This window comes from Passer domesticus, chromosome 7 (genome assembly GCF_036417665.1).
Source record: "Passer domesticus isolate bPasDom1 chromosome 7, bPasDom1.hap1, whole genome shotgun sequence".
Taxonomy (NCBI): domain Eukaryota; kingdom Metazoa; phylum Chordata; class Aves; order Passeriformes; family Passeridae; genus Passer; species Passer domesticus.
In genome coordinates this window covers 57,676,947-57,704,510 of record NC_087480.1, presented here as the reverse complement: position 1 = coordinate 57,704,510, position 27,564 = coordinate 57,676,947, and the positions used below count along the sequence as shown (strand labels likewise).

General features: G+C 46.9%; 5 protein-coding genes across 7 annotated transcripts; 3 read left to right on the top strand and 2 right to left on the bottom strand.

Moving 5' to 3' along the window:
- The first annotated feature begins 161 nt into the window (after positions 1-161).
- On the top strand, positions 162-6,916 carry LDLRAD1 (low density lipoprotein receptor class A domain containing 1). The gene is made up of 6 exons (XM_064429279.1): positions 162-182; positions 567-621; positions 2,153-2,287; positions 2,627-2,764; positions 3,248-3,376; positions 4,072-6,916. The coding sequence occupies exons 1-6, from the start codon at positions 162-164 to the stop codon at positions 4,215-4,217; spliced, it is 624 nt and encodes a 207-aa protein (XP_064285349.1). The 3' UTR covers positions 4,218-6,916.
- Positions 6,906-13,401, bottom strand: LRRC42 (leucine rich repeat containing 42). The gene is made up of 8 exons (XM_064428928.1): positions 13,302-13,401; positions 11,972-12,459; positions 9,772-9,903; positions 8,628-8,746; positions 8,178-8,266; positions 7,983-8,096; positions 7,747-7,831; positions 6,906-7,383 (listed from the first exon to the last, which is right to left on the bottom strand). Exons 2-8 carry the CDS (start codon positions 12,442-12,444, stop codon positions 7,127-7,129), a joined length of 1,269 nt encoding a protein of 422 aa, XP_064284998.1. The 5' UTR covers positions 12,445-12,459; positions 13,302-13,401; the 3' UTR covers positions 6,906-7,126.
- An 8-nt stretch (positions 13,402-13,409) lies between these two features.
- On the top strand, positions 13,410-15,848 carry IFT25 (intraflagellar transport 25). The gene is made up of 5 exons (XM_064428938.1): positions 13,410-13,660; positions 14,066-14,172; positions 14,489-14,557; positions 15,117-15,160; positions 15,624-15,848. The coding sequence occupies exons 1-5, from the start codon at positions 13,563-13,565 to the stop codon at positions 15,729-15,731; spliced, it is 426 nt and encodes a 141-aa protein (XP_064285008.1). The 5' UTR covers positions 13,410-13,562; the 3' UTR covers positions 15,732-15,848.
- A 463-nt stretch (positions 15,849-16,311) lies between these two features.
- On the bottom strand, positions 16,312-20,757 carry DIO1 (iodothyronine deiodinase 1). Its single transcript, XM_064428936.1, has 4 exons — positions 20,353-20,757; positions 18,704-18,847; positions 17,456-17,655; positions 16,312-16,974 (listed from the first exon to the last, which is right to left on the bottom strand). The coding sequence occupies exons 1-4, from the start codon at positions 20,681-20,683 to the stop codon at positions 16,909-16,911; spliced, it is 741 nt and encodes a 246-aa protein (XP_064285006.1). The 5' UTR covers positions 20,684-20,757; the 3' UTR covers positions 16,312-16,908.
- A 1,011-nt stretch (positions 20,758-21,768) lies between these two features.
- On the top strand, positions 21,769-27,545 carry YIPF1 (Yip1 domain family member 1). 3 transcript variants are annotated; one of them, XM_064428919.1, is made up of 9 exons: positions 21,769-21,957; positions 22,626-22,759; positions 23,367-23,447; positions 23,551-23,638; positions 23,762-23,878; positions 24,504-24,670; positions 25,179-25,361; positions 26,183-26,277; positions 27,231-27,545. In XM_064428919.1, the coding sequence occupies exons 1-8, from the start codon at positions 21,927-21,929 to the stop codon at positions 26,270-26,272; spliced, it is 891 nt and encodes a 296-aa protein (XP_064284989.1). In that variant the 5' UTR covers positions 21,769-21,926; the 3' UTR covers positions 26,273-26,277; positions 27,231-27,545. The 3 variants fall into 3 exon arrangements, with proteins under 3 accessions (XP_064284989.1, XP_064284990.1, XP_064284987.1); XM_064428920.1 differs by having other exon boundaries at positions 22,596-22,759; positions 25,179-25,277; XM_064428917.1 differs by having other exon boundaries at positions 22,596-22,759.
- Positions 27,546-27,564: the final 19 nt, after the last annotated feature.

The following is a 27,564-nucleotide window of genomic DNA, read 5'->3' as shown; positions in this document are numbered from 1 at the left end:
CACCGGGGGCTGGAGCAGAGGCTCAGCACTGCCCTGCCAGTCCCCTCCTGCCCGTGAGGTGCTCTCCTTGCTCTCCTGCCTCTGTTGGGTTTGTATCCTGGTAACTTCACTTGTGCTCAGGTGTTACAGAACTCCCTGCGGTCCCTGGAGCTCTGGGAAGCATGAACAAAACTCATCCTCAGGTACAGCTCTTCAGAGAAATCCTACACACAGCTGTTCCCTGAAGTATGTGTGTTCTTGCCTGTGCTGTTTGCCTGACCTCTTTAGCACTGCTTTCTCTGAGATTTTGAGCTGTTTCTACTTACCTTGATACAAAAGAGAAGAGTTGATATAAAGTGCTGGATTTGGTAGGTGTTTGTTTTACAAATGGGTAATTCAGTTTTAAAAAGGGATATGACTGATTGATTGTCTTGGGAATTAAAGGTGAGACATTTTCACTGAGGCAATTTTTGCTTGTAACAATAATGGAGTAGATGAGGTATTCCTGGGTAAGATGTGAGAACTAGAAAGGTGAAGTTTGTGTGGCTGTGGGATTCTGTAAATCCCTTTTATCCCTTTCCTTCTAGAGAAACGGTGATGTAGCTACTTTTGGTTCAACAGAGTCCTCCTCTGGAGAAAGAGGTAATGAATAAAATGCAGAGTTCTATTATTAAAGTATAAATCAATAGAAACTATCAATGTAATATAAAATACAACCACTATTTATGGTCTGTTTGGACTGATTTTCCCTCTTTTCTGTGTAGTGAAATGTCCAGACTATAAAATTAATAAACTTCAGCTGTTCTGTGTTGGCCTGGAGCTGGCAGTCATATGTACAGTGGTATGATAGGTGATCCTTCTCTGCCACAGAAAGGCTCATAATGAGTTTGCCATGGCCTTTCCCTGTGTGTTAATAGCCAAACTTCAGCAAATTTTGCCCATGCTCTGAAAGATGAGGTGAGGTCAAAGAGAACCAAATAGCAAGCCTGTAGTTCAGCTTGAAACATTTCATCACCACCCTTATTTTATACTCGAGTCTGTTTGTAATTGTTGTGCTTTGTAGTCAGAGATGTTTTGTAGACACACACGTGCTGTAATTCACCATTTCTGTTCTGAGCTGAAATCTTCTGAGTTTGGCTCCTGCTTGAGCATGGCAGAGGGGGAGGTTGCTGGAATCAGGATCCTTTTGCTGTTGAGCAAAGGCTGTCCCTTCCCTTGAGTTTGAACAACTAAGTAAACACAAAGCACAGCTAAGACAAATCCTAACTTAAAAGTTCTTTCAGTTCCTGAAAGCTTTTTAAAATTCTAATTAAAGATTTTTAAGTTCAGATATACCAAAATCAATGACACAGGCAGGATTGCCTTAAGTGACTGGTTACATGTTTCTGAGATGACCACACTGATATTTTTTGCTATTGGTCTGGGAAAATGAAGGAATGGAGGGAAATAGCCTGTTGGTTTAGAGGCAAAGCTGCAGGGGCAGCTTCCTGAGGTGAGGGTGGGTGCCTGCCCTGGCTCCTCCCTGTGCCACCCTTGTGTTGCAGTGATTGTGGGTTTGGCCTTTAGCTTTGCCATTGGTTTGATTTATGTCTCTGGCTCTCTGAAAGCTGGAGTCCCTGGAAGGTTGCTGTGCCCTGGAGATGTGGTTAGGGAGGGGAAGGGCAGCTCTCCATTCCTTCTCACCATTCTGGGCTGACAGTCCAGCCTCATTCCATGGCAGTGCGAGTCCTGTGGGGCAGAAAGCCTGAAGTGCTGTAAAATGAAATCTTACCTCGTGGGGAGTTTTGTTATGGGCTCTGGGAGGGCACCTTGCCCAGCCCCACCCCAGCCTGCCCTGTGCTTCAGTGTCACTGCTGTCCCACAGGGCTGGGCAGGGGTCTGGGGTTCATCCCCCTGCATCCGAGCCACAGGGTGAGCTCCATGGAGATGTGGGGCTTGTGCCATTCAACCCCGGTGCTCTGTAGCAGCAGTTCCACACTGCAAGCAGCAAAATTCCCCACGAGGAGGTGTTTAATGGTGGGGTTTGCCTCTTCAAACTCAACTATCAACCCCTAACCCCCACCAGCCTCACATGCAGAGACCCCAAAACATCATCCTTGTGTCCCTGCACTGCTCCCCTCTGAAACACCCCAGACCCTTCCTGAGTCCCTCACTCTCTGTCTTGCCTCCCCAGGCTGCTGCCATCCGTGTGGTGCCCGTGCTGGCTGCACTCGCAGACCCCTCTGCATCTCTGCCCTGGCACTGCTCGTCCTCGCGGCCGCCGCGGCCTCGGGGGTGGCAGCCCTGGCACTCCTGCCACGGGCACCAGGTTGTATGCCAAGAGTGGTTGTTGTTGTTTTGGTAAGGGAGGCAGAAATGGTGCTGCATGAGCACAGCTGTACCAGCTTTGCTCAGCCCAAATGGCCACCAGCCCTTCCCTGGCTCTGTCTGGCTCCACAGAGCTGGGATAACTCTGGGCAGCACTGTCATAATTAGAACTACTGGTGTAGTTTTCAGACTCTGCCATGAACCTACCAGAAATTAATCCTGGCCCCTGGTTATTTCCAGAACAAAAAATTAATTTCAGAAACCCCCCTTTACTCCCCTTGATTCATTCCTTGTATCACAAAAATGCTGGAAAATAAAGGTTTTCTTGCTTCCCCCTCAGTGAACCGGCTCTGCACAGCCCCTAATAACAGGACAGGCTTCTTGTGTGATGACAGAGTGACTTGTGTCCCTGCCAGCTGGGTCTGTGACAGGGTCAGCAACTGCAGGGACGGCGAGGATGAGCAGGAGCAGCTCTGTGGTGAGTGGTTTTGTTGTGAGCATCTCCCCTGCACCGGTCTTCCAGTTGTGAGACAGCAGCCAGGGTTCCTCTGGCCCTGCTCTGTGCTTCTGGCTGCCTACAGGAGCAGATAGGCCTGGCAGGGCAGATGCTTTGAGAGATGGCACTGCCCAAAACCTGCCAGGAATGTCAGGAATTAAAGACTGCAAGTTCATCTGATCTAGGGTTATTTTTTAAAACCATGATGTAGTTTTCCTCCATCAGTGAAGCTGCATGCCTACATGGGTAATTTATTGTTCAGTCACCCTGGGGAAAAAACTAAATAAAGCAGAAACCTGGGGCAGACTTCCTGTGTCCCACGACAGAGCTTCCCCATTTGTTCATGTTTGTTTGATGCTGCAGGGGAAGCATCCTGGCAGCAGCCTTTGGTGCATGCCATCCCCATTTTAGCCGCTGTGTCTGTGCCTGGGGGAGTCCAGCATGTCCTGTGTGTGTGCCTTGCAGGTGACTTGCCCCACAGCCTGCCAGGATACCTGGTTTTCTACTGCAGCAACCCCAGGGCCTGGGTTTATGCTGACCAGAGGTGCAACGGGATGAACGACTGCGGGGACTGCTCGGACGAGACGTGGAGCTGTAAGTCTGTCTGCTGGCTCCTGTCCTTCTGCTGAAGGATTGCAGCAGCTCCCACAGGTGTGGTGCTCGTGGAGGCTGCTGGAAATGCCTGGAGGCTGGCACCCACCACTGAAACACAAAACAGCTGGGGTGGGTGTGAGTGTGAGCCCTGCAGGCTGAGTCCCCCTGGCTGCCCAGGCTTCTGTGCCAAAGCCTGGTGGCACCTGAGGCAGGAAAGGCTCTATGCTTTGCTGACAGTCCCAAAAATTGCTCTTCCTCCATGGCTTGCTGGTGTGGAGCAGGTTCATCAGGTTGTGTGGCTGTTAGCAGTAACCACTCAAAAGTGGCTTTTGGTAGCTGGTCAGCAGATGGGTGGATCTCCAAGCTGTGCAGGAGCTGAATCTTGCTAAAAATGAGCAGCAGATTTGTTCCTAAGTCACCTCCATGGTTTTGGACAAAAAAAAGAGGTGGGGGGGGAAATTATAGTTAGTTGTTCCCCCAGGATAGCCTCTCTGCCATGAAGGTCATTGCAATGTCACACTCTGGTTGTGACAAGCAGCACCAAGCCAGTGTCTGCTTTGGTGGGCTCACAGTCACAGGGTTGTCACCAGCAGCTTTTCTGCTGGGGGAATGAAAGGATTTTACCCACGGAAGGGAGGAGGGAGGGGGTCAGTGCAGCAGAAGCATTTCAGTTCCCTGTTTTGTGTCCTCCCCAGTGGCTGCCTGCCCCCCGTGCGGGCAGGAGTGGTGGAGCTGCAGTCCTGTGCACTTCGAGTTCTGCTCCTGCATCCCCAGGAGGCTGTGCCGGGACGGAATCCAGCACTGCCTGGGCTGGTCCGACGAGTTCCTCTGCACAGCCTGAATCCTGGCACCTGTCCCTGCTGGGGACAGCAGGGTGCTTCCCTGGAGGTCACCCTGGAGCCTCGGGGTCCTGCCCTGCCACCCTTGGGAAGCTCCAGCCCAAGCGAATCCTCCCCAGCCGCGCAGTGACAGGAGCAGGGCCTGTGGCAGCCCTCGGCTGGACGCTGGCTGGGGACAGCTGCCAGGAGTCTGTGCCATGCCAGGGTGACACTTCCTTCATGGGCAGCACTGACTCGGTGCTGGGCTGGAGAGGCTTCACCAGGCACAGCTGGCACAGCCCTGGGCCAGGGGTTCCTGCTCTATGGACATCCTGGGGCCTCTGCAGCTCCCGAGGAGCAGGAGCTGAGTGAGGTGAACACATCTGCAGAGTCCTGATCTTCACTGGCAGCTTCTGTTTGTGTTCAGAACACGTCTGCAGATGGTTTCAGCAGTGACTTTGAGGGCTCTGTGCTGATGCTCCTGGGACACTTCCTTGGGAATGCTATGCTGGGAGTGACACTGGGGAGATGCTGCTCAGGCCACCTCCTGCTCCCTTCTCAAACCACACAGGCCAACACAGAGAGTGTAATGGCATGGAAAACTGGAGAAGTTTCAGGGTTTGGGGGATAAATCATGTCCCTGTGACAGAGTAGCTGTCCCTGAGAGCCAGGGCAGGGAACCAGCACAACTAAATAACCTGCTCTTCCCTCAGGGCTGTGCAGCTTTGCAGCAGCAGGCTGAGAACAGCCATGGAGCTGGGATGGGTCTCACTGAAGTTGGCAAAGAAAGGAGGAAAAGGAAGTCTCAGCCTTGGAGCAGAGAGCAGCAGAAAGTCAAGTGCTGCTCCCAGGGTGGTGTGGGATGACACTGGATCTGTTTGCTGCTTGTTTTGTTCCTCTGCCAGCAGGGCACAAGCAGGCAGCCAGGCCTTCAAAGCAGTCCTCAGGATATAGGTGTGGACATGACAGTGAAATTTAAGAAAGATGAGGTTCTGTCTGCTCCTTTGAAAATATCATCTGTGTCTAAAACATCGAGGGAAACCCCACATTTACAGTGAGTATTCTTACTTTTCTAGGCCCCCCAAAAAACCACGAGGTGATTTTTTTCCCACTGCCACCTCAGGTCATAGATATTTAAAAATAAACTCCTGTTCACTCATTTCTTCTCAGTCCTGTGATCTGCAGCTCTGCCTGTCACTGTAACTCAGATCAATGGTGAATGTTGCTTCTAATTTGTCACTGGGATACAGCTGGAAATCTGAGAGAACTTTTTATAAATAGCTTTACAGTATTGTGACTCACACTCTGCCTGGAATGAGATGGCAAAACTCTGCATGGGGGAATGTTTAAGCTGCCTTTACTCACCTGTCTCTCTCCAGGCCTGGCCAGGGTGCACAGCTTGTTTTCTCTGTGCCTGTAAAATGTTATCCCAGTGCAGTAAGGATTGAACTAATCAGCTGTTAAAAAAATATATATATAGGAACCCTCATGCTCAGCACAGGGCCCAGGTAATGGGTTTGGTAAAATTAGGATTGGTAAACAAAAGTGCATCTCTCCATGGTCAGATCAGCATATCTCCTATGGTGGAAGGGATGGCCAAAAATTCCATGGTGGGAATTGCACCAGAAGCAGCTTGAGGGGGAAGATTGCACATCTTCCTCCCCACTGAGCCACTGTTTTGAGTCACAATTTGTGCCATTATTGGTCTCAGCAGAGAGCTGATGTAGTTGTCAGGGGAAAGTATTAATAGCCTTGAGTTTCTGGGAAAAGAAAGTAGGATTTCAGTGCAAGTGTGCCTGCTTTGTTTGTGTGTAGTCCTTTTCTGAGGAAAATTCAGCAGTAAGGAAAAGACAAAGGGGTTTTATTCTTTAGGCATTCCTGAGCTGAAGTTCATTTTCTTGGCCTCTTCGTGGTTTCCAAGGATGTGCTGCTTTTCTTGGTGATGAATTATGGTAAACAACAATGTAAAAGGAAGATACCCTCTGAAGAAGCACTAGCAGGGGAAACCTGGAGAAAATCTTTGGCCTCATGAGCACTAAGAAGACACTGATGAGCACTGTGCACCTCAGCCAGTTGTGATGGAAACACTCAGGGCAGGAATTCAATGTTTAACAGTTACCTGCAGCACTACAGATGCACACACCAACACAGAAAGGTCTGAGTGTCCAGGTGATTTACAGCTGATCTGCATAATTAACATTTGAATTATAAATGCCCCTCAGTGTTTTCAGATGGAGAAGCACAGTTAGTGTATTGCAGGCACACTGAAAATGGGTTTTAAACCACAGAATGATCTCAAATGGTGAATTTGCTTGTAAGGGAGAATAAATTATAACTGCAGAGCATAATCTCTACAGTAACCTCATTCCAGCTCTCATTTCCTGGGCTAAAACGAGAAAGAAAGGGGATTTGTGTTCCACTTTGGGCTTCTGCAATGGCTGTTGGCGAGGTGTTACTGCCTCTGCCTCCCTGCCCAGAGATCTGTGCTTATCCTTTGTGCTCCCTCCCTCTGCACAGCCCCATCAGCACAGCCTACTGCTTTCAGGCTGAGGTTTCTGTTCTGGCAGCACTGTAAACATCCCATGGCACTGACAAGCCCAGTGCAGCCTCATTTCAGATGAGCTGCAGTGATTTGTGTCCTGCCCCTGGAGAGGCAGGAGAGCAGCAGGGATAGGAAATTTGGTGAAAAACACCTTCAGCAGAAGAGTTAGTTAAGGATGACAACAAAAACTTTATTTGAAAAAATTATTAAGTATTGAAAATATACAGTAGCATTAGCAACCTTCTTGTCTCTATCCCTCCCCCAGCACAGGTTACCCCACAGGCATGTCACAGCAACCAGATTTAACAGCACTTTGTCACTCCCTCTCAGTGTGTCCAAATCCTGTCATCAGCAAGAGAACAACAAACAAAAGACCCACTTCTTTCTGACTCAGTAGGTATTTAACAAATCCCAGTCCTCCACAGTGAGGCACAGATGCTTCTGTTTGGAAGTCCTTTCTCTCTCCTGTTCAGCCAAAGCTCTTTTTTTATTGTTCTTTAATTCATGGCTGCCTGCAACCTCCTTTTTCAAAGGTAAATGGCAATTTTCAACGTTTTCCTTATAAAACTGCAAGTTTCCAGATGCTTTAGTTTCTGGTTCCACCAGTGTGCATTTGACTACTTCCTCTATTCTGTGTGTCTTGCCATCTACAAGCAAAAATATCAAGTTTAGATTGATTTAGGGAAAAACAGAATTATGCTGTAAAATGCATAACTTTGTGGTACAAACTGTTATGGCCAAGCCAACTTGGAAATGTGCACAAGCAAAAAAAATAATTTATATTTTGGACTCAGAATATTAAGGAAAAAACTCAGTTGTTATATGTGCTGTACTGGAATTATCCAGGAGTCTAACAAATTAAAAAACTCAAGTACATTGTAATGCAGTTACACAAAGGGCTGAAATTGCAAATCTGAGATGCTATTTGTACTATAACCCCAAAAAGTATGGAAATAGTCCCTGCAGAAAAGAAAATAAATCAACTCTGTGTTGTCTGTGCAGTTACGTACAGAAGCGAAGAGCTGCTACTCTGGATCTCAGGTTGTCCTGGGGCTTCATGGCCTCCATAACTGCCTGCTCCCACTGCAGAACTGTCTGAAAGAACAAATGAAGCAGTTAAAAAGTGTCTTGTAAAATTACAGAAATATCACTGGAAACAACTCCATCCCTTGTTCTTTCCTATTCAACGATTTTGTATTCTGTAAGGCAAATTTTTAGAGAGTAAACAGGTTTAAACCCCCCTTACCTGCTCTGCCCATCCCTCTGTTTTGCAGTTACTGTGATCAAATTCTTTCAGAGGCACTTTTGAGTGAACCAGGCCTATCTGCATTTGAAGTCGCTTTATGACAGCATCAACATCCTGGGAAAAAGGGACATAAAGCAGTCAGAGGGCAAGAATTTTATTACACTTGTCCAGTAAACTTTTCCTGATGATTTTTACCTTTAGACCTGTCCCAGAAATGTCCAAACAATTCAATTTCTTGAAAGAAAGAAGGTATCCAATTCCCACATCTGTGATTTTAGGGTTACCTGTAAGGCCAAGAAAAGTTAATTAAGTTGCATGACGTGGAAAAAGATTATCAAAATACCAAGGAAGTATTTGTTCTAAAAGCAAATATATGAACTAGACTGACTTTTCCCCTCTAATTGCTGAAATATAAATATTTACAATACCAATTCTCAAACTACTAAAAATATTTATGTAAGTAGCAAATGCCTGAGACCTCAGGTCTGCCCTGTGCCTCCTGGGAGGCTGCTGGTCAAATCTGGGGTTGAGCACTTGGCTCATGGCAATCAACAAATTAATTGTGTTCCTTCAGTGCTAAGGAGGATGAATTCTTTATCAGGAGGGACACAGGTTCTTTCTGCCATGGGACCAGGGAGCACTTACAGGACAAGTCCAGCACCAGCAGATTGTCAAGCCCCTTTTTCAGCACGCGGACGGGCGCGGTCATCCTGCGCAGGCCGGCATCCGACAGGGCGTTGTCCTTCAGGAGGAGCCTCTTCACACTGGCAGCAGACACAAACATGGAGTTTATGGTCATTATTCCTGAGAGTTTTGCAAAATGCCCTAAAACTCTGTGTCAGAAGGGTTGTCCTGTGCCAAGCCCTCCAGGCTCACTGTAAAAAGCAGCGAGGAAGGAGGCTGGGTTAGCAGGAGTAACAAATATCTTTGTATTTCTCTGCTAGCTCAACAGAAGCACTACTGGAGCAGCTATTCCCACAGCTCCAGTGACAAACTGATCCTAGAGCCAAACATTTGCCAACAGGGACAATAAGCTTCTTTATACCCTGAAGTTCTTTATATCAAGGCTGCCAAACTGAAATGCACTCAAAACTAAAAAAATGCTTGGCAAACTGAGAGGGTGGATTCGATAAGTGATCATAAGCAATGATTTTAACAAAATAATGAGGTCTTATAACATTGATTAACAAAACTCAGGAAAAAACATCACATTGAAGTGCTCTCTTCAGAGCACTTCAAGAGAAAACCTTGATGCAAAATGCACCAAAATCTTACAGCAACATAATATCCTTAATTAGCTTACCTAATGCTTCCAGAAGTATCTACTTGTCATTTTTTGGTACCAAACAAAATTACAAAATTTACTGGTTTGAGATGTTAACTAACCAAATAATCAACCTCCTGCTTGCAGAAATCTTCATGTAGAACACTAGTTTGGTTAAGAATTACGCTGACAAAGTTCCCCCTTAAAAATGGGAAATGTAAAACTGTTCCAAATGTTGACGATGCATTTTTTACCCAGACAATGAAAATTATAAAAAGTTGGTATAAATAATGAGACAGTAAATTATCTTGCATATTTTTAGTACTTTTTATGATTTAGTATGTGCTTTGTGCACAATAAATTCTGTATTCTGTTTACCTACAGAACATGTTTGATAAGCAAGCAAAAATCTTCAACCTTACGCACTGCAGCCTGTGAAACTTCCCTTTAAAGTCTCAGTCTGATTCTTTGAACTGCTTAGTGGTAGGAAAAGAAAGTGCCATTTTTAGCTCAAGAAATTGGTACCTAGACAGGGCCTCTTTGGTGAGGTGTTCCAGCAGCTCGTGTTCATCTCCAAGTTTACAGCAGGAGAGATCCAAACACGTCAGCTCCCGGAAAGACTTAATTTCTTCAAGCTTTTCAGAGATAACCAGGTATCTGCAAAGCCAAAAAAAAATTAAAAAAAAAAAGCTAGTGCTCAGGCATGTAAGGTGCCTACATCCCTAAGTGTCATAAGCACAATGCACTCGTTTCTGCTAAGTACCTATGTGAAAATTGACAGAAATTACCCAGCTGCACTAAGTACCTCTTTCTGTGCAGCTGGCACACAACATGTCTGAATTCCCAGTTTTCTCCTTAAATGCCTGTCATGGCTTAGATTTGATGCAAAATATTGGACTAACAAGACTTCAACTTGCAAATATTGCTATTAGGAGCTTCTTTACAGATTATTGCTGCATTATTTCAGGAGAATGCAAATAAGTCAGCTTCACAAACTGCTCTTCCTCAGTGTCTAGGAAGGGTATAGACAAACCCACATTCACCCAGGTTTAAAATCCACCTCAAACACGGATTTTAACAGGACAGGATAGCTTGTCAGTGGCAAAATTTTACTTTTTATATATGTCAATAAAATGCTTGACTAGGGTAGAAGTGCAGGACTGGCCGGAGCTGTGGCTACACCCTGGGCAGCAGTTACTCAGTAGGGTTTTTTTTTAGCTGTGCTGGTTCCCTGCTCTGATTCACTCAGCAGCCACGCAAACATCTGTGCTGGAGCCATTCAGTAGGAGGCTCAGAGATGGGAACAAACCACTGAAGAATGGCAGGCATGAGTATGCAGTAATGAGCACGTAGCCCTCAACACCTCCCCTGCAGTCACCTCTTGCTGTCTCTGTGGCAAGACAAGCTCCAAACTCACTGATCTCTCCTGAATTTACCTCATATCCCCCATGGCAAGACACACCCTGAGGTCAGCATCTTCACTGCATCAACTGGGGGTGATTATTCATTAGATCCCTCCAGGAACACCTCTTTGTCCATGCAAATAAGAGGACCTTAATATCCTCCCAGTGTAATTTTACCCATCAAACCAACACCTCACACCCCTTGCCTGTGCAGTTTGGCTCTGCAAAAAGCACAACATACAGTCAGAGCATAAGCCAGTTCTTGGGAGAGATTATTAGCTCAGGGGGGTTCTAGAGAGGGCTCTTTTAGAAATAAAATTCATCAGAAAATGCCTTAATGCCTTACTTCCTGATTTCAAAGACTTGATACTTAACTCAGCTTTCTGTAATGGCAAAAGATGCCAGAAGTAGCTTAATTTCTAAATTAAACCCATAAAATTATCTGTGCTAGAGATAAAAAGGGAGTAGGTTTAAAGGATAAAACAAAGGATAATTGACTTCTACTTAAACATTCCTACTGTGCTCAGAACACCCTTGGCACTTCAGATGAATATGCCAGTACTTTGATTTTAAACTGGATAAACCATCCCTTTTTTGAATGTAGAGATGGAAGAGAAGGGTTCTGTTACTGGGAAAGACTTCAGTAGGAGCAAGGCTTTAAAAACATAATCCAGTTTTAAACTTGGCAAGACTTTTTCAGTTGAAGATGGAGAAACTACTGCTGGGCTGTAACCAGGACCTTGTTAAAGTACAGTCAATATGGGAGTGGCAACAACAAAAAATTAAGCTAAAACCTGCCTGATTTCAAGGCCTGAAACTTACCCCTAAGTCTGTATCTTCTGCTGAGCCCCCAAAATGAGACCTGACAGCAAGCTCATAGTTAGTAAGCCCAAACAATTTGCAAGGGTGTATTTTATCTGTACAGTCAGCTAAGTGTGTTGAAAAGCTTTTAAACAGCAGTTACAGAAACATCCCATGAAATGCCTGAGAAGGCACTAAGCACATGGATTTCCACAGAAGTGCTGATTATTATTGTTAAAAATAGTTGCAGGTTTAACCCTCCACATAAGATCCCCTGTTGGTTAAAACAGATGTAGTCTGTTACCTCTGTTATGATTTGTATCTTAAAATGAAACCTACAGCTGCACTTGTAGGAAAGGGATGGGACAAAAGGCAGTAAGCACAAGAATCAGATAAGGCCCAGGGCATTTCATTAAAATTAGGTGGTGTTATAAGCCCAAAATGTATTTTAATTTAATTTAATTTAGGGGAAGCTTGAAGCGTGTTAGCAGATGACAAGATTTGTCAGGGGACACTCTTACCTGTTCCGCAAGCACAGCGAGCACAGCACCAAGCTGCCATAGGCTTCAGTGAACTTCTGCAGAGCTCTCAGTCCTGTCACTGGCTCTGTGAACTTTTGTCTTGCCTCTGCTGCTGAAAAGAGCTTTTCAGCAATCTGCTCTGGGAAACCAATCAACGAGTCAATGTGATCTACATTGTCAGAAATGTAACCCAGCACGAGGCTGAAGAGGGACTTGGCCGAGTAGCGGAGGTTCCCCTCCTTGGTGTATGTGAAGATGAAATGATCAGTCCTCTGCCTCCTTGCCCTATCATCCTCCCTGTTCATGCAAAGCTCCACTGAAAAAGTTCTGGAGAACAGACTAAAAGGTCTTGCTTTGGGAGTGACATTCTGTACGCTGCCTGCACCCCGATTTACCACGTGCAGCTTCCCATTTTCACGCACGTATATTGGCCCAGTATCCAAATGGCTTTCTGAGTGGAGACAGTACGACATTCCCCTCGACCAGCTCTGCAAAAACAAATCACAGACAGGTGAAGAACAGCCACAGAGGAAAACATGACCCAGGGAAGCCCCCAAAGCTGGCAGCTCCCCTTAGAGCCCTGAGCATGGCCACGTAGCAAGGAGGGCAGGCTGTGTGGAGCAGGGGTGTGAGCTGCCTGCCACACACCCCATCCGATGGGAGCCGGAGCCCGGGCTGGCTGAGACACCCGGGATGGATCCCAGGCCGGGATGGAGATAGGGGCAGCAGGAGAGGGGCTGGGGTTGACTGGGAAGTGCCCTCACAACCAGGCCTGGCTCTGCTGCAGGAGCAGGAGAAGGAGGAGGAAGAGGAGGGCACATGTCTGACTGCAGCTGGGCAATGGAGCCTGCTGGAACCTCCCTCCCGGGCAGGGTGGGCATCTCCCGGTGCCCTCACCCAGCCGCTGCCGGGGGGCTCTGAGCGGGGTCCTGGCGGGGGGCAGGAGAGCCCAGAGCGCCATGGCGAGGGGCAGGGACGGGCAGGGACGGGATCCTCTCCCCTCCCGGCCTGCGGGGCTGGCCATCGGCTCCGGCGGGGCGGGAGGAGACCGGGCCCTGCCCGAGGGGGGTACCGGCGGGGATGGGGAGGAGGGTGCGAAGGGATCGGGTCCGCCGCGGAGAGGGGTCAGGGGCTACGCTGGAAGGGTCTGTGAGGGGGCGGGTCGTGCCCGGGGGTGAACGCGCCGTGAGCGGGGACAGCCCCGAGGGGCGCCAGGGGAAGGGGCACAAGGGGAGGGGGCACCAGGGAAGGGGCACAAGGGGAAGGGTCCTCGCCCGGGCAGGGAGGTCAGAATCCCGCTCGTTCCCCGATCCCCCCGGCCCGCACCTACCTGCCCCGGGAGGGGCCGCGCCGTCAGCCGGGCCGGGGCTCGGCGCTCCCGCCGCCCGTCCCGCAGCGCCCGCGGGCGGCGGGCGGGGCCGCGCGGGGGGCGGGCGGCGGGCGGGGCGGAGCGGGGCACGGCGGGAGGGAGCGGCGAGTCCCGCCCGGCCTCCCCCGCCCTGCCACGGGCCATCCCGGCTGCCCGCACCGGCAGCGGCCGTGGGGCGGGAGCTGCCGGCGTCGCCCGGGAGCGGCAGCCCCGCGGTGCGGGATGAAAGCCACCGACTGGTGCCGGAGCTCGGCGGGGGCCGCGCTGGTGCTGGCCACGTCCAGCGATGCCGAGCACCCCGCCGAGAGCGTGGCGGACGGGTGAGGGCCGGGCGGGGGCGGCGGGAGCGGCTCCGGCCGCACGGAGCCCGCCGGGCTGGCGGGGCTCGGCCCTTCGCCCTCACGCTGGGGCTGCTCGGGCCCGCCGCCATTGCGCGCTCCGTGTGGGCACAGAGCCTGCCCGGCGCGGTGGGAATGCCCGCAGGGAGCTGATTAAAGTACCCCAAATAAAAATGCCTCCCGTCCATTCCCCCTCTTTCCCCTCCTTTTCATCCGTCTCCATCCCTTCCTCACTGTCCCAGTTTTTCCACCCCTTCTTTTTCCACCCCTCTTCCCCTCCGCTTTCCCCCCTTCCTTTCCCCTCTGTATATTTCTGTGATAAATTTCATTCGAGATGGTTACAGATGGAAAGCCGCGGTTAAGGGTTTTGTCCTGTTCTCTCTACAGAAGTTCCAAAACGTTTTGGACGACGACAGGCATGTTCCCGCAGGAACTGATTATTGGCTTTCCCAAATGTGTAAAAATCAGCAAAGTGGCCATCCAGTGTTATTTGGGTAAGACTTGTGTCTTGCAGTAGGTAATATGTGCTATATGCCTTAATAAAAGTTCCCACGGTAGTATCCTAGTCTGTATGTAACCACTTTTAAGAGATTCATAAACATTTAACGTCACATAAAGATTTAATTTTGCATAAAGATTCATATCCACAAAGCAATCATCCTTCATATCCACAATCCCCACAGTTTAGAGAAAAAATAAATTAGTTAATGCTCTGAAAGTGTTTTGTGGTTGTAAAGTGATGAATAAATGTCAGTATCAGTAAAGAATCAGAACTTGTGTTGATATTTTGAATTGATACGTATATTTTAGTGCGGACCTTAAGGATTGAAAGAAGCACATCTAAAGACCCTGTGGGTTTTGAACAGTGTGTTGAAAAAGGTAAGACTGAGTTTGTGGGGTTTTGTGGGAGCAATGTTGGTGTTTTTCAGTGAATCCCTGTAACCCCTCATCTATTTGTTGAGTAAAGCGTGGCGTGATGATTGTTTTATTAGACATTAATGTAACAGTCACGTTTAAGTGAATTTTGTTAACACTGCTGGTCTCTGCAGCAGTTTGGAGAGTAAAATGCTGTATAAGGGCTAAAAGCACTACTTGTGCACTTTATGTTCCAAAAATTAAAAACAGGCTTACATAGTATAATAGAGTGCCATTTCCTGCATTGTTTGGCTTGGGGATTGGCTTTTTTTAGTGCCTCTTGGGTGACTTTTTTTAACACTGTAATGAGTGGGATATATATACACACACACTGGGATATTGCAAAAAAGTATTCTCTTAAATCACCTGCAAAATTAAAAAAGAGCAATGTCTATATGCAGTGTAAATTGATTGTCCTTAAACTCACTTGAACTCTGAGTCCAGTGAAAAGCTCACTGCAGTGAAGTGAATAATGTGCATTGCACATTATTCTTCATTATTTACCTTGAAATATATTTTCTAGATTTGCAGCACAGAGAAGGACAGCTCCAAATGGAAGAATTTCCAGTGAGTATTTACAGTGTACATCAGTATTAGTCGTGAAATGAGATGTCAGGACTAAGTGGGAAGAAACCATAAAAAAACCAAACATGTCTTTATTTACAGTTATTGCTCAGTTGGTGTTAAAGAGAGGAATTTGTAGATTGTGGTGTGAAATTGCACTTCCCAGCTGCTCCTCTGTAGATTATGCTATGAAATTGCACCTGCCTAGTGCTCCTAACGAGGTGCAAGGGCCCTTTCCAGAAGTGTGGCAATCTTCCCTCCTTCAGTTGCTGCCTTGAAGGCTGCAGAATTCAGGAGGTGATGGGATTTTCTTGAGCTGCAGGTCAAAGAACTTGATTTATGTGCAGTTCAAAAAACGGACACTGAAAGATCCAGATCCTTGTGGTTTAACAAACTTCTGCAAATGTGGTTGGGTAGTTTTGTTACTACAGAGAATGCAATAACATTATTTTTATTTCTCCTGCAGCTTCCTGAGTTCCAAGCCACTTACTTGCGTTTCATCATCAAATCTGCCTTTGATCATTTTGTGTCAGTGCACCAGGTGATGGCAGAGGGCACAGCAGAGAACACTTGAGCCCAGCTTAAATTTGGGCCTCCTCTTTATTTTTTTATAAGGAAGTTACATTTTGATAGCTGCACTGCAGAGAATGTTTATTATTAGAGCCTTGTATTAAAGTGGTTTTTGAAGGTATGGATATGGTGTTTATTCCCTGCTGGTTTCATGTATGGAGTAGAACAGGAGAATATTGAATCATTTAGGTTGTAAAAGACTTTTAAGATGATCAAGTTCAACCACAACACAGTACAGTTATTAATTGTAGTAACAGCTTTTTCATTTTGTAACCTAAACTGTCAGCCTAGAAGACCTGAACATAACTGAGTCCATTTAAGGGCTTACATAATACATTAATTAAAACTCAATTTCCTATAAAATGTTTCCCTTGCACTTTGAGTTAAATAGAAAAAAAGTGTGCTACCTAAGTGGGATGTATTACTTCCTACTGTCAAACAAGTTCTTCAAAAGTCCTTAAGTTGGTACATTTCTGATCAACTCAAACTCAGAGATTATTAGAATGAATATAAATGTCTGCTAATGCTTAGAAATAACCTGGGAGAGAGAGGCAGGGCAGGAAGGGAAATAATCTGAAGCCAAATGAAGTGTTTTGATAGACTTTTAATAATTGTAGAGCAATCCCTTGTTTCTATAAATATTTTCTAGAATCAGGTCACAGCCGCCAGTGCTTTAGGCTGGGACCATCATAACAAATACTCATGGAAACAGATGTTGACAGAGATTGTCTTGCTCAGAAGCCTCCTGAAGTCACTGAAAGGGAACATTTTATAAATACAAGTGCAATGTGTATAGTAATGTGAAATCAGTTGCATTGCATGCTAGTGGACTCTTGCAAATGCCACCACCCTGAAGTTTATCCTGCAGGATATTCCTCACAAGTGTAAATGTTGGTATCCAGAGCTCAATGGACCCAGCTCCCACATATCTGCATGTGGTGTAAGAGTAGTCAGTTACTACAGAGCAGAAGTTGGTGTTGTAGGGATGACACCTGAAAGCTTCTAGACAAACATAATGAGCCTCATTCCAGATGCTCCTTACATGCATATACAACATGCTTCTTTTTTTCTCTCTATGGCTGTTTTTAAATTCTGGTTTTGTTCCTTAGGCTTAGGTCTGTGACAAATTATTTTTGCACTTCTTTATCCAAAAGTTTTTGCTTCGAAGTCCTCTTCTTTTCCTATTTCAGTTTTTCCAGGATGGCACGTATTTCCTGAGGGTGGTAATTCCAAGGCCCCACTCCTCCCTGCAAAGGCAATAAAATGACACAGTGATGCTCAAGCAGACAGAGCAAAAATCCTTCAGAGCACAGCAGCTGCACCAGAACTGTGGGCAAGGTGTGCCTTGGGCTCCCTTTCCACTGCAGCCATCCCTGGGAGATGGTTACACACTGGTTACACCCTGCTGTGTCACTGGGACAGAGCCAATGTCTGCATCCTGGAGGAGGGAACTGTTCCTGGATTTCACAGCTTAGACGTACCTCGGGTTACTAGTGAGCCAAAAGATAAATATTTGAGCAGGACTGAGGTGTACATCAAATATGTACGTTATAAAGGCCCAGACTGGTTTTGCTGCATTTTCATTTCTCTCCACATTTACGGTGCATTGTGAAATGTTTAGCCCTCAAACAGAAAGCAATCCTGACTGTTAAATGCAAAGCAGTCTTGAGTTACCTTGAAATTTCAAGGTCTCTGTACACTGTGCTCATTGGTGCTGATATTCTTTACCTTGTAGATGACCTTCCCTCCCTGAAGCATGTAGAGTCGCTCTGGCAGCGCGGCGTATTTGGAGCTGCTCAGGTTTTCCATAGTGTCTAAAACCACTGGACACAGAGGGTGATTTTTCTGAAGAATTTGTGCTGCGATTTTTCGATCTTCAAGGCTTCTGTGATTTTTAATAATTATGTTGTTTTTAAAAGCCCATCCATCTAAAACAAATGAGGGAGGGATTTAGCAGTGGAGGTTTTGAATAGGTGCAAGGGTGGACATGTACTGTGTGTCATATCCCAAAACTAGGTTAAAAGAATCTTGCATTTATTTGTAACATCAAAACTTGCCATGAAATGATAACCCCCCTCAAATTATGGCAGCACTAGAGCTTTCCAATAAGTGGTCCCAAGGTCTGTTTTTTTCCCCTCATCAAACTGCCCTGAATTCAGAAATATTCGATGGATTTTAGCTGGAGTTTTCCCACATAGATCGACCCTAGCAAGACACCAGGTGGGGAACTTGTACTGGGTAAGGTTTGTCAGTGTGTTCATTTTGCTTGCTTGTACTCATTAAGCCTATAAACCAAAATTACAGGTCTGTGAGAAGTGAAATGTGAGCCAGGCCACGCCTTTGTTTATCAGAACTATGCAAACAAATATTTGCACACAACTCTTCCCAGTAAAGTACAAACTAGAAAAAGGGTTTGATGGCTGACTTAGTCATTATCTGATTCTCAGTTGCTGATAATGACATATTGCTAGAAAACTATGAATGTTAGGGTTTAGAAAAACATTTAATCCTGGGATAAAACCAGTGCCAATGTGTTACTTAGAATCCAGTGTAGATAAACAACTGTGGTTTGTTTGCTTGCTAAATTTTTCAAATTGCAGTCTGCATCCTGTTCTTAGAAAATTTTAAAAACTAATTTTTTTTTTCTGTTAACACATAATATATTGTACACTTAACTTTTGTTCTATGAAATGTCTTTTCTTCCTCTTTCCAAAAGGAACTGTACTAACATTGAGAGGCAATTGTTAAAAGATACAACCGTGACCTTCAAATTAGTAACTCAGTGTAAAGTCAGAAGTGTCAGTAGAATCTTATGAGAATTAGGGACACAAACTGGTGCCTGGATTTGGTGTTACCACTTGATTTGAAGATTTCTGTGCTGCTTGCAGCCCCCTCCTTTGCTGGCACACCTTTTTTTACCTAGGAAGTGACACATTGGAAGCCGTGGTTGGCATCACTGTGGTGTTGGTACTGTACCTACTGCATGAGCTTCCTCAATGTAGATGATAAGGAAATCTGCTATTGAGCTGAAATCTTTGATAAGCTTGTTGAACTCATCAAATTTCAGCATAAATGAAGGTCAGGTGCAGCTTCCAAAGTTCAGGATTAAAGGTCGGTTTTCTGGGGAAAAAAAAAAAAGTTTTGTGATTAAATTAAGGGAGGAAGGATAAAATTAAATACACTGAACTGAGCCTCTGGTGCAGGGATTCCTGGACAACACTAAGTGACTTCATAAACTTCTCCTAGATCAGTAAAATCAGCAGAACCTCTGCATTTCTGCAAAGCAGGCATAAAGGTGTTTTTCCTAGCCTGGCTCTGTCTGTGCTGCATCCAGCAAGGAGTTTACCTGAGGGAACCCTGCCCAGTGCAGGCAGGAGGCACCCTGCAGTCACACAGCTTCTCTTTTCCTCATCACAAAAGCTAATTAGCAAGTTACCAACATTTTTGGGATGGGATACTGATCCAAAATGGGCATCTCAGCCTCCCTGAGATCCTTAGTATGGAGCAACTTCAAAAATATTAAACGTGGCCTTCTGCAAGGTTATCCAGGGACAGTGGTTCAGGGGTGGGCATTGAGGACAGAGTCCCAGTGCCTTTTCATGTCCAGATTTTTTTAGATGTGTCAGTTCAAGCTGAGCTGAGGGGAAACTGCAGAATTTTCAGTCATGCATCACAGGCTTTCATGCTTTCAATGTATTTCTGCAATTTCCTGTCCAAACAGAACTCTGGTTATATATTATTATTAAACCAACCTTACACTGGCAAAAGTATCTGCAGTTGCTTACAAATTAACACAGTATTGTGTTTATGTTGGCATCTGTTAGCAAGGCCTTGATTTAAGAGAGCTTGCAGGATTTTTAAGCACCTCTTTTAGTCTGGTTATGCTGAATTCCATTAAATTTGTCCAAGACCTTTCTGGCATGGCTTAACTTAAAAGCTGCTGCTAACATAGATCCACATCCTAAAGAATTAAATAACAGTGGTACCTTCCTGTAGATACTGTGTATCTCTTCTTCAAATTTGCAGCCCATTTTCTACATAAATATCTATATATAATTAGGGATGCAGAGTGAGAGAAGGATGTAATCCCTCCCGTGGGGATGGAGGCTGCAGCTTAATGATTAATTCCACATTCTGCTGAGATCTCAGTGGGAGGCAGCGGACAAAGTACAAAGCAGCTACTTCTGCTTTATTCCCAGCCACTTTAGATCTGGAAAAACCCACTATGTGCTTTCTAGGCTTTAGGCTAGCTAAGGGAGCTGGTGTGGAATTTTCTGTATGGACAGGGAACGACAGCCAACACTCAGGAATCATTGCACACCTTTCCGTTCTGGGCCTTCTCTCCCTAAAACAAATTATTACCTTGGCTTTCAGCAAAAAGTGTTTCCAGGCAGAGCCAGCTCTTGCAAAAGCTGCGTGATGTGAAGGGATAGCATAGACAGGGTGATAAATGCAGGTTATTTTTGACAATCAAGAAGCAGCTGGAGTAGATGTGCTGCATCTTCTCCAGCAGGTGAGTGCTGGTGGTGTGCACATGATGCACTCCAGTGCCAGCTGCCTGTCCCTGCTCCCTCAGCAGCACCTCCTCATTTGTGCTCTCAGCAATCACTGACTCAATTACTGACCTCTCACGAAATCCAGGAGGTGACAAACTTCCCCGCCGAGGGTCACCACGGGAGTGTTGGGAGCAGGCTGTCCCTCGTAGGCTTCATCCTCCAGCCTCTTCCACTTCACCTTCAGCACAAACTGCAAATACTTGAAGCTGAAAAAAGTCGGGCCCCAGTTTTCATAGCTGAACCTTGGGTTCCTGTTCATTCTGCTCTTTTCGCCCATCTTCAGGATGTATCTCTTCATGGCGTTGGGGAACAGTATCATCAGCGTTTTGCCCACAACAACAGAGAGGGTGACCTGCAGAAGGATCAGGGTTTTCTGCAGCAGTACCCTGATGCCCGACATGGTGCTGGAGAGGTCTGGCTGCTCGCAGTGGGAGCACAATGCGAGGCAGGGGCAAAGGTAGAGGGTGAGGGGGAGGGAAAACATTCACGTGTTTGATTGAGTTTGTGCCTTGCCTTGCTGTCCCTGTCCCTGCCCTTCAGCCCCTGGGCAAGCAAGGATCCCATCAGCAGCACCAAGGGCAGCCAGGGTGGGGCTGTGGTGGTCTCTGCAGAGCTGTGAGGCTTATCCACAGATGTGGTCTGTGCTTTACAGATGAGGGCAGCTGCACCAGGCTGTTCTCCCTGAATCCCGGAGTAAAGACTGAGGTGATGATGCTTGAGGCCTTGGGGTGATGCAGGTGCTGTGCAAACAGGGCCCTGTTCTTTCTGCTCTGGGGCTCTCCTGCACTCCAGGCTTGGCATTTTGGGGCTGAAGGATTAAAAAAAAAAATTCTATATATATATACTCCAGTATATATAATATCCAGCTGGTCCCCAGCACAGGAAGGACATGGATCTGTTGGAGTGACAGAGATCAGAGGGATGCTGTGAGAAAGGGCTGGGAGAGTTGGGGAGTGACGGGACAAGGGGGAACGGCTGCAAACCAACAGAGGGCAGGTTTAGAGTAGGTATGAAGAAGACATTCTCTCCTGTGAGGGAGGTGAGGCGCTGGCACAGGGTGCCCAGAGAAGCCGCGGCTGCCCCTGGATCCCTGGAAGTGTGCAAGGCCAGGCTGGACAGGGACCAGCCCTTTCTGTGGGAGGTGTCCCTCCACGGCAAGGAGTGAGATGAGCTTTAATGTCCCTTCCAGCCCAAACTGTTCTGTGTTTGTCTGGTAAGGCTCTCAGTTACCAAAACACGCAGTGTACGTCTGTAGCAGATGTACAAGCGCGTGATCCCTCACAGACGGCACCCGCCGCCACACCCGGGCTGCCGCGGGCCCTTTAAGGGGGCGGGCGGGCGCGCACGCGGAAGCGCCGCGCGGGCTCTGATTGGTCGGTGCCGGGCACGTCGCCGAGGGGGCAGTTACTCCCCGAGGGGAGGGGGGCAGAGGGGCCCGGCGGCGCCGCTGATTGGCTGCGGCGGCGCGGCGGCGGCGGCGCCTTTAAGGGAGCGGAGCGGCGGCGGGCCCGTGGCGGTGCCGAGGAGCGGGGCCCGGCCCGGGGCTGCGGGGCTCGGGGCACAGCAGCGCCAGCACCAGCGCTGCCCTTGTCCTCTTGCAGGAGCGTCGAGCCCGGGGAGCTGGTCCCCATCCAGGCGGATGAATGGCGTCGGCGGACGACCTCAAATTCCAGGGTAAAGGCGAGGTCGGAGGTGCGGGCGCGGGGCTGGGGGAGCCGTCAGGCCCCGCAGGCTCTGCGAGCGTTCCTGAGCGGTCGCGGAGTAAAAACGTCCCGGGAGTTTTGTTTGCGGGGTCAGGTGTTCTGAATTCTCTGGGATGGAATTGTGCTGCTGGCGAGATAAAAAATGTAACCGCTGCTGACGGAAATCGCGGGCAGAAATCCTGTGTGGTAGCGAGTGACAGCTGGAAGGGGGCAGAGCGCTGTGTAAGTTGCAACAGGCCCCGGGTTCAGACTTCCTTGGTTCTTCATTAAAAAATTCATGTCAGTTTTTTGGAGAACATTAAAAGTGCCCATTTCTCCTTGCAGAGACCTGGCCTGGGGTCGGGGCTGTTGGCAGGGCAGGAAGGCAGGCTCCCAGTGCCAGTGTCACATCCTGCAGGCAGATTGGAGGAAAAGCAGGCTCACACGTTATCTGCTGACTGAATGTTCAGCTTGATCCGTGTCAGTTTGGACTTTAGGCAACAGATCGTACCCAGCATGCCTAAGCTAGTGGTTATTCTGTCTCAGGGTTTTGATGTGTTTGTTTGAGCCACGAGAACAAAAATTTTAGTGTCTTGATCATTGCCTGTCTTTTAATGTACTTATTTGCAGAATTTGATGATGCAGCTAATTTGCTTGCAGCAAATCCTGATGCCACCACCATAAGCATCGACGAGCCGGTCGAAATCCCCAAGAATCAGCACAGCCACCTGCCAGAGCCAGGGAGGGAGGAGGATGATGAGCTACTGGGCACTGATGACTCCGATAAAACAGAGGTAATGCTCTCACTCTTACGGTGAAAGCATGTGGGAAAGATGGAGAGGGACTTCCTACAAGAGCATGGAGAGAACAGGACAAGGGGGAATCGATCCAGACTAGAAGAGAAGAGGTTTAGATTGGTTATAGAAAGCAATTCTCTCTTGTGAGGGTGGTGAGGTGCTGGCACAGGGTGTCCAGAGAAGCTGTGGCTGCACCTGGAAGTGTTCAAGGCCAGGCTTGGAGCACGTGGGACAGTGGAAAGTGTCCCTGCCCATGGCAGGGGGTGGAGTGAGATGATCTTTAAGGTCCCTTCAATCACAGGCCGTTCTGTGGTCCTGACAGCAGAAGGAACTTGTCATGGTGGTGAGGGTGTGTGCTCCAGGTGATGTGGCAGCAGGCAGTAGTAGGCTGCTCTTTACAGCCTGAGGCCCTGGTTCTGCCTGCAGGGAGATAAGAGACTGGCTGTCAACAGCTGTTGGAGGAGGGAAACCATTACATAATCCTACCCTGTTAGGTTTGTTTTCAGTTTGGGAACCAAAATCATGTGACTGCTGTGCAAATGAGTTTGTAATGCATAAATTGGGTGCTTGTAACACTTTCCATGTTGCCTTTCCCACCACCCAGCTGCTTGCAGGACAGAAGAAAAGTGCCCCTTTCTGGACTTTTGAGTACTACCAGACCTTCTTCGATGTGGACACATACCAGGTTAATACTCTGCTCCAGAGGAGAGCTGCTGCCTGAATTATGCTTTATCCACTGAGGTTTTTTTCCTTGCACTGTCAGTCAGACAGATCCTTGTGTTTCATAGGTCCTGGACAGAATCAAAGGGTCAGTGTTCCCAGTGCCTGGGAAGAACTTTGTAAGGCTGTACATCCGCAGCAATCCCGACCTTTATGGTAGGTGTGAGGTGGGAGAGGTTACTTGCTGTGCTAAATATTTTGAGTCTGTATTACATTTGACTTCATGGCCTAGAAAGCAAGACAGCAGAGGAGGTGCTACTGATTTTGTTTCCTTTTAAGGTCCATTTTGGATATGTGCTACACTCGTGTTCACCATTGCTGTTAGTGGCAATCTCTCAAATTTCTTCATCCATCTGGGCAAACCAACGTACCACTACGTGCCTGAGTTTAGAAAAGGTTTGTAAGTAGTCATTTGTGCGGTTTTTTTAGTTGGTGTGGGGTTTTTTTTGTCTTTTTTGGTTTTTTTTTGTCTTTTTTTTATGTGCAAATGAAGTAATATAAAACGAGGCCATGGCTTTGATTTAGCACAAGTCTTTTGATTGATTGCTGTTTTTTAATTTTTAGACATGTGAAATAAGCCCTCAACATGGGCTGTGACTGGCAGAACCCTGTTTCTTCAGAGCATAAAGTAGTTTCAGGGTTTTAGAAGAGCAAGCAGGAGTAATTAGTTATTTTCTAGCCTTAGTGGATGTCTCCTTGTACAGAGAGTGAAAGCCCAGCACTGGGCACTGTGGTGCTTTGGTGGGGGCCTTCCTGCATCTGTGTCCTCCCAGGAACCTGCAGGCCTCAGGCAGAAAATTACCAGATCACATTGTCACTGATACCCCCTGCTTGAAGTGCTGGCAGAGTACTGGGTGTAAACTAGATACAAATGCAAAGTTCTCAGTTTATTAATAATTCAGCCTTCATCTTTTGGAAGTATCTTTACAGGTAGCTTTCTAATTTTCATGCTGAATGCTTCTATACCTTTGATTCTGGCAGGATTCAAAGCATAACATGAAAGCCTTTGTTGTGTTTCCAGTGTCCATAGCAGCTACAACGATTTATGCATACGCTTGGCTTGTTCCCCTTGCTCTCTGGGGATTCCTGATGTGGAGGAACAGTAAAGTCATGAACATTGTCTCCTACTCGTTCCTGGAGATAGTGTGTGTGTATGGCTACTCCCTCTTCGTCTACATTCCCACAGCGGTACGTACGGCTCCCTCTCACATGTCCTGCCTGAGAAGATTTGCTGTTTCTTGTAATATTGTTGATATTTGTTGAAATTTTAGAGGCTGGGAGAACCTTTTGCTCTTTTTCTTGAAGCTTGTCTAGTGTAAAGATGTATTTTGGGTGCTGGAAAAGCCCAGGACACATCATTTCCCCAGAGGCAGCAAAACCAAGCAAGGTGCTGCTGGTGAGCCTGGCAGGCAGCCTCAGGATGTTTGTGTCCCCAGGGAACAGATAGCTGTGCAGGACTGCACTGCTGATGGCTCCAAGGACAATTTCCCTGGCTGGGAACAGGCCTTGGAGGGAGTGGCATAACTTGGGATTCCCCCTTGTGTCTGGGAGTGAAGCTGATCACTGCTCTTACTCTTTCCCCCAACAAGAGACGCGTCAGATTTAGGCGCGACTTCATTTGTGCGCAAACGGAGGCGACGCCGCGTCACAGAACACACAGCCTCCTGCAGGCCAGGCCTTTTCCTGCCTTTTGCAGATCTTGTGGATCATCCCCCAGAAGGTGGTGCGCTGGGTGCTGGTGGTGTTCTCGCTGTGCCTCTCGGGCTCCGTGCTGGTGATGACCTTCTGGCCCGCGGTGCGCGACGACAGCCGCCGCGTCGCGGTGGCCACCGTGGCCACCATCCTGCTGCTGCACGCCCTGCTGGCTGTTGGGTGTTTGGTGGGATGCTGCTGTTCCTTTTCCCTCATCTCTTATTACCTGGGATAGGTGGGATGTTATGGGACAGGGAGGGAGGGATTGGCTGGTCACAGGAAAACCTTCAGCGTAAAAATTGCGGTTGTTTTAAACGTAGCAAAAATTGATGCCAGTGTGACCCTCACAGTGCTGGTAATAAATTCAATAATCAGTTGTGGGGTCATAGAATATCTCCATCAGCATCAAGTCCAATTTACCTGAAATTCATCATAGTACCAGCAAAGCCTTAATCTTCATAGTATCCAGTTGCGCTTTATTCCAATGAGTACTGTGCTTAGTCCTTTAAAACGTTCAATATAAAGTGTGTGCCTAGGAGTTTTAGCAGGTTTATGTTTTCATACACAATAAATGTTAGAAAACAGAAGACCCTGAGGCCACTGAAATACACAATGAGCACTTCAATTATTTGTTTCCTTATTGCAGTGGGTAGAAGGGTCAGCCAGGCCTCAGTTTCCACAGCTTCCAGAGTAGATGGATCTGATTCCCCACAGCTCAGAGTGCAGGGAGGTGACAGCAAAACACAGCTCTCCCTGGATCTGCAATCCAGCCCCTTCCAGTACAGGTCTTTTCCAAAGGCCTTGGCTTCTAACAGTTTAAATTTTAAAGTACATTTCAGAGCACCATTTTAACTGACCGTTTGTAACCTGATAAAAACAGAGAAAGATTCAAATTTGCCATTTCAGTGCTGTGTTTGTACCTGGGTTTGGTGGGTGTGGAAAGAAAGAGCTGGGATGGGACAGCACTGTATGTTTCTCTCTAAATATTTTTTTTCTCTGATAATGTAGGCATACTTTTTTGATGCCCCTGAACTGGATTTTCCTGCACCTATTATCCCTGCTCACAATGGAACAACAGTAGTAACAAAGAGTCACTAAATAAGGTGAGAACCCAGTCTAAACTTCCTTTTTCTGCAGTCATCACAGACATCCTGAAACTTTTCCCCATCACAGTGGTTGAATGGAAAGGGGTTTAACAGACTAATTTTGCTAAATGGGGTCTATATATAAATAACATTTATTAACTTTGTTTCAGTTGTTTTAAATACAGATGTAAAAACCGAAAAGACTCTGAGGAATGGATATATTGTTTTATTTGAGGTTTGCTCTTGGCAAAGAAACTCATATTAAAATAAATAATACACTCAGTCCCAGAGGCCATTCCCTTACAAAAACCCAAAAACATTTATTTGAATTTATTCTGCCCAAGTGAAACTTAAGCAATAAACTGTTACACTCCAGTTTTTCTTTCAGTATAAAAAGCAGATTGGGTTTTTTCCCCTTGATGTTTGGGACAGTGTTTCAGAGCAGCAGCCCTGTGGGGACATCTGTGTGGGCTCAGAGCCTAAGCCATCCATCCCTCTGCACTGCATTCCTTCTCTGGGACAGCTTGGGCATTTGCTTCCTGGCATCCAGGGCTGCTGCCAGCAGCAGATGACGTTTGAATTCTGTTGGGAAATTCTGTGGAGGAGGTCCAGGAACAGGCTAATAGACATGTGAGGGCCAGGCCACTCCCAAGTACACCAGCCACAAGTGTGTTTGTGAAAATCAGGGTGTTTACTGAAGAGAAGCTATATTAGATTTAAAATAAATAATATAAAAAATAGCCAAACATGTCTCGTGAAAGACTCATAAAAATTGTACAATCCAATCATACAAGTCAATTTTAGTGGCTTTTCCTCTTGCAAAATCAGTTTTATCATTCCAGATGCCTAATAAGAATCAATATGACAGTAATGGATTTTAGTATTGAGACTTAAGTATGTCTATTTAAGTGCCCTGTTGCGTTCTCTGTGAGGAGCTGAAATATTCACCAATATTTATTTGTTTCTTTCAGATGGCAGCACCATCTCCATCTATACAGTAGTTCTACTTTAGATTATTTTTTCACTGAAGACCCTGGAAATGTCAAGGACAAGGGATATGTTTTGAGCAGGACGGACAGTGGTGTCCCATGGACATCTCCGTGTTCCAGGAGGAGAGTGAACCATTGATCCCAGTCTGGAACAGAAAGGGGGTTTTTTGTTTGGTTGGGATTACTTTATGTTTTGTTTTCACTTTTTGGGGGGAATTTGTTTCGTTTTTCTTTAACTCTGTACTCGCCCCGCTGTTTTGCCTCCGAATAAAGCCGTCTGAAGGCGATGTGAGATTACTTTTTGTGCACAAAGCAT

Coding starts and splice junctions, on each gene's coding strand:
- IFT25 (XM_064428938.1), top strand. CDS start 13,563: ATGAAAGCCACCGACTGGTGCCGGAGCTCGGCGGGGGCCGCGCTGGTG. Junction 13,661..14,065: donor GCCGAGAGCGTGGCGGACGG/GTGAGGGCCGGG, acceptor TTCTCTCTACAG/AAGTTCCAAAACGTTTTGGA. Junction 14,558..15,116: donor TGAACAGTGTGTTGAAAAAG/GTAAGACTGAGT, acceptor TATATTTTCTAG/ATTTGCAGCACAGAGAAGGA.
- LRRC42 (XM_064428928.1), bottom strand. CDS start 12,444: ATGTCGTACTGTCTCCACTCAGAAAGCCATTTGGATACTGGGCCAATA. Junction 9,904..11,971: donor TCGCTGTGCTTGCGGAACAG/GTAAGAGTGTCC, acceptor TTGGCTTTGCAG/ATACCTGGTTATCTCTGAAA. Junction 8,267..8,627: donor GCTGGTGCTGGACTTGTCCT/GTAAGTGCTCCC, acceptor TTGGCCTTACAG/GTAACCCTAAAATCACAGAT.
- YIPF1 (XM_064428917.1), top strand. CDS start 21,927: ATGGCGTCGGCGGACGACCTCAAATTCCAGG. Junction 21,958..22,595: donor GGACGACCTCAAATTCCAGG/GTAAAGGCGAGG, acceptor ACTTATTTGCAG/AATTTGATGATGCAGCTAAT. Junction 24,671..25,178: donor TCGTCTACATTCCCACAGCG/GTACGTACGGCT, acceptor TGCCTTTTGCAG/ATCTTGTGGATCATCCCCCA.
- LDLRAD1 (XM_064429279.1), top strand. CDS start 162: ATGAACAAAACTCATCCTCAG. Junction 622..2,152: donor GTCCTCCTCTGGAGAAAGAG/GTAATGAATAAA, acceptor TTGCCTCCCCAG/GCTGCTGCCATCCGTGTGGT. Junction 3,377..4,071: donor CTCGGACGAGACGTGGAGCT/GTAAGTCTGTCT, acceptor TGTCCTCCCCAG/TGGCTGCCTGCCCCCCGTGC.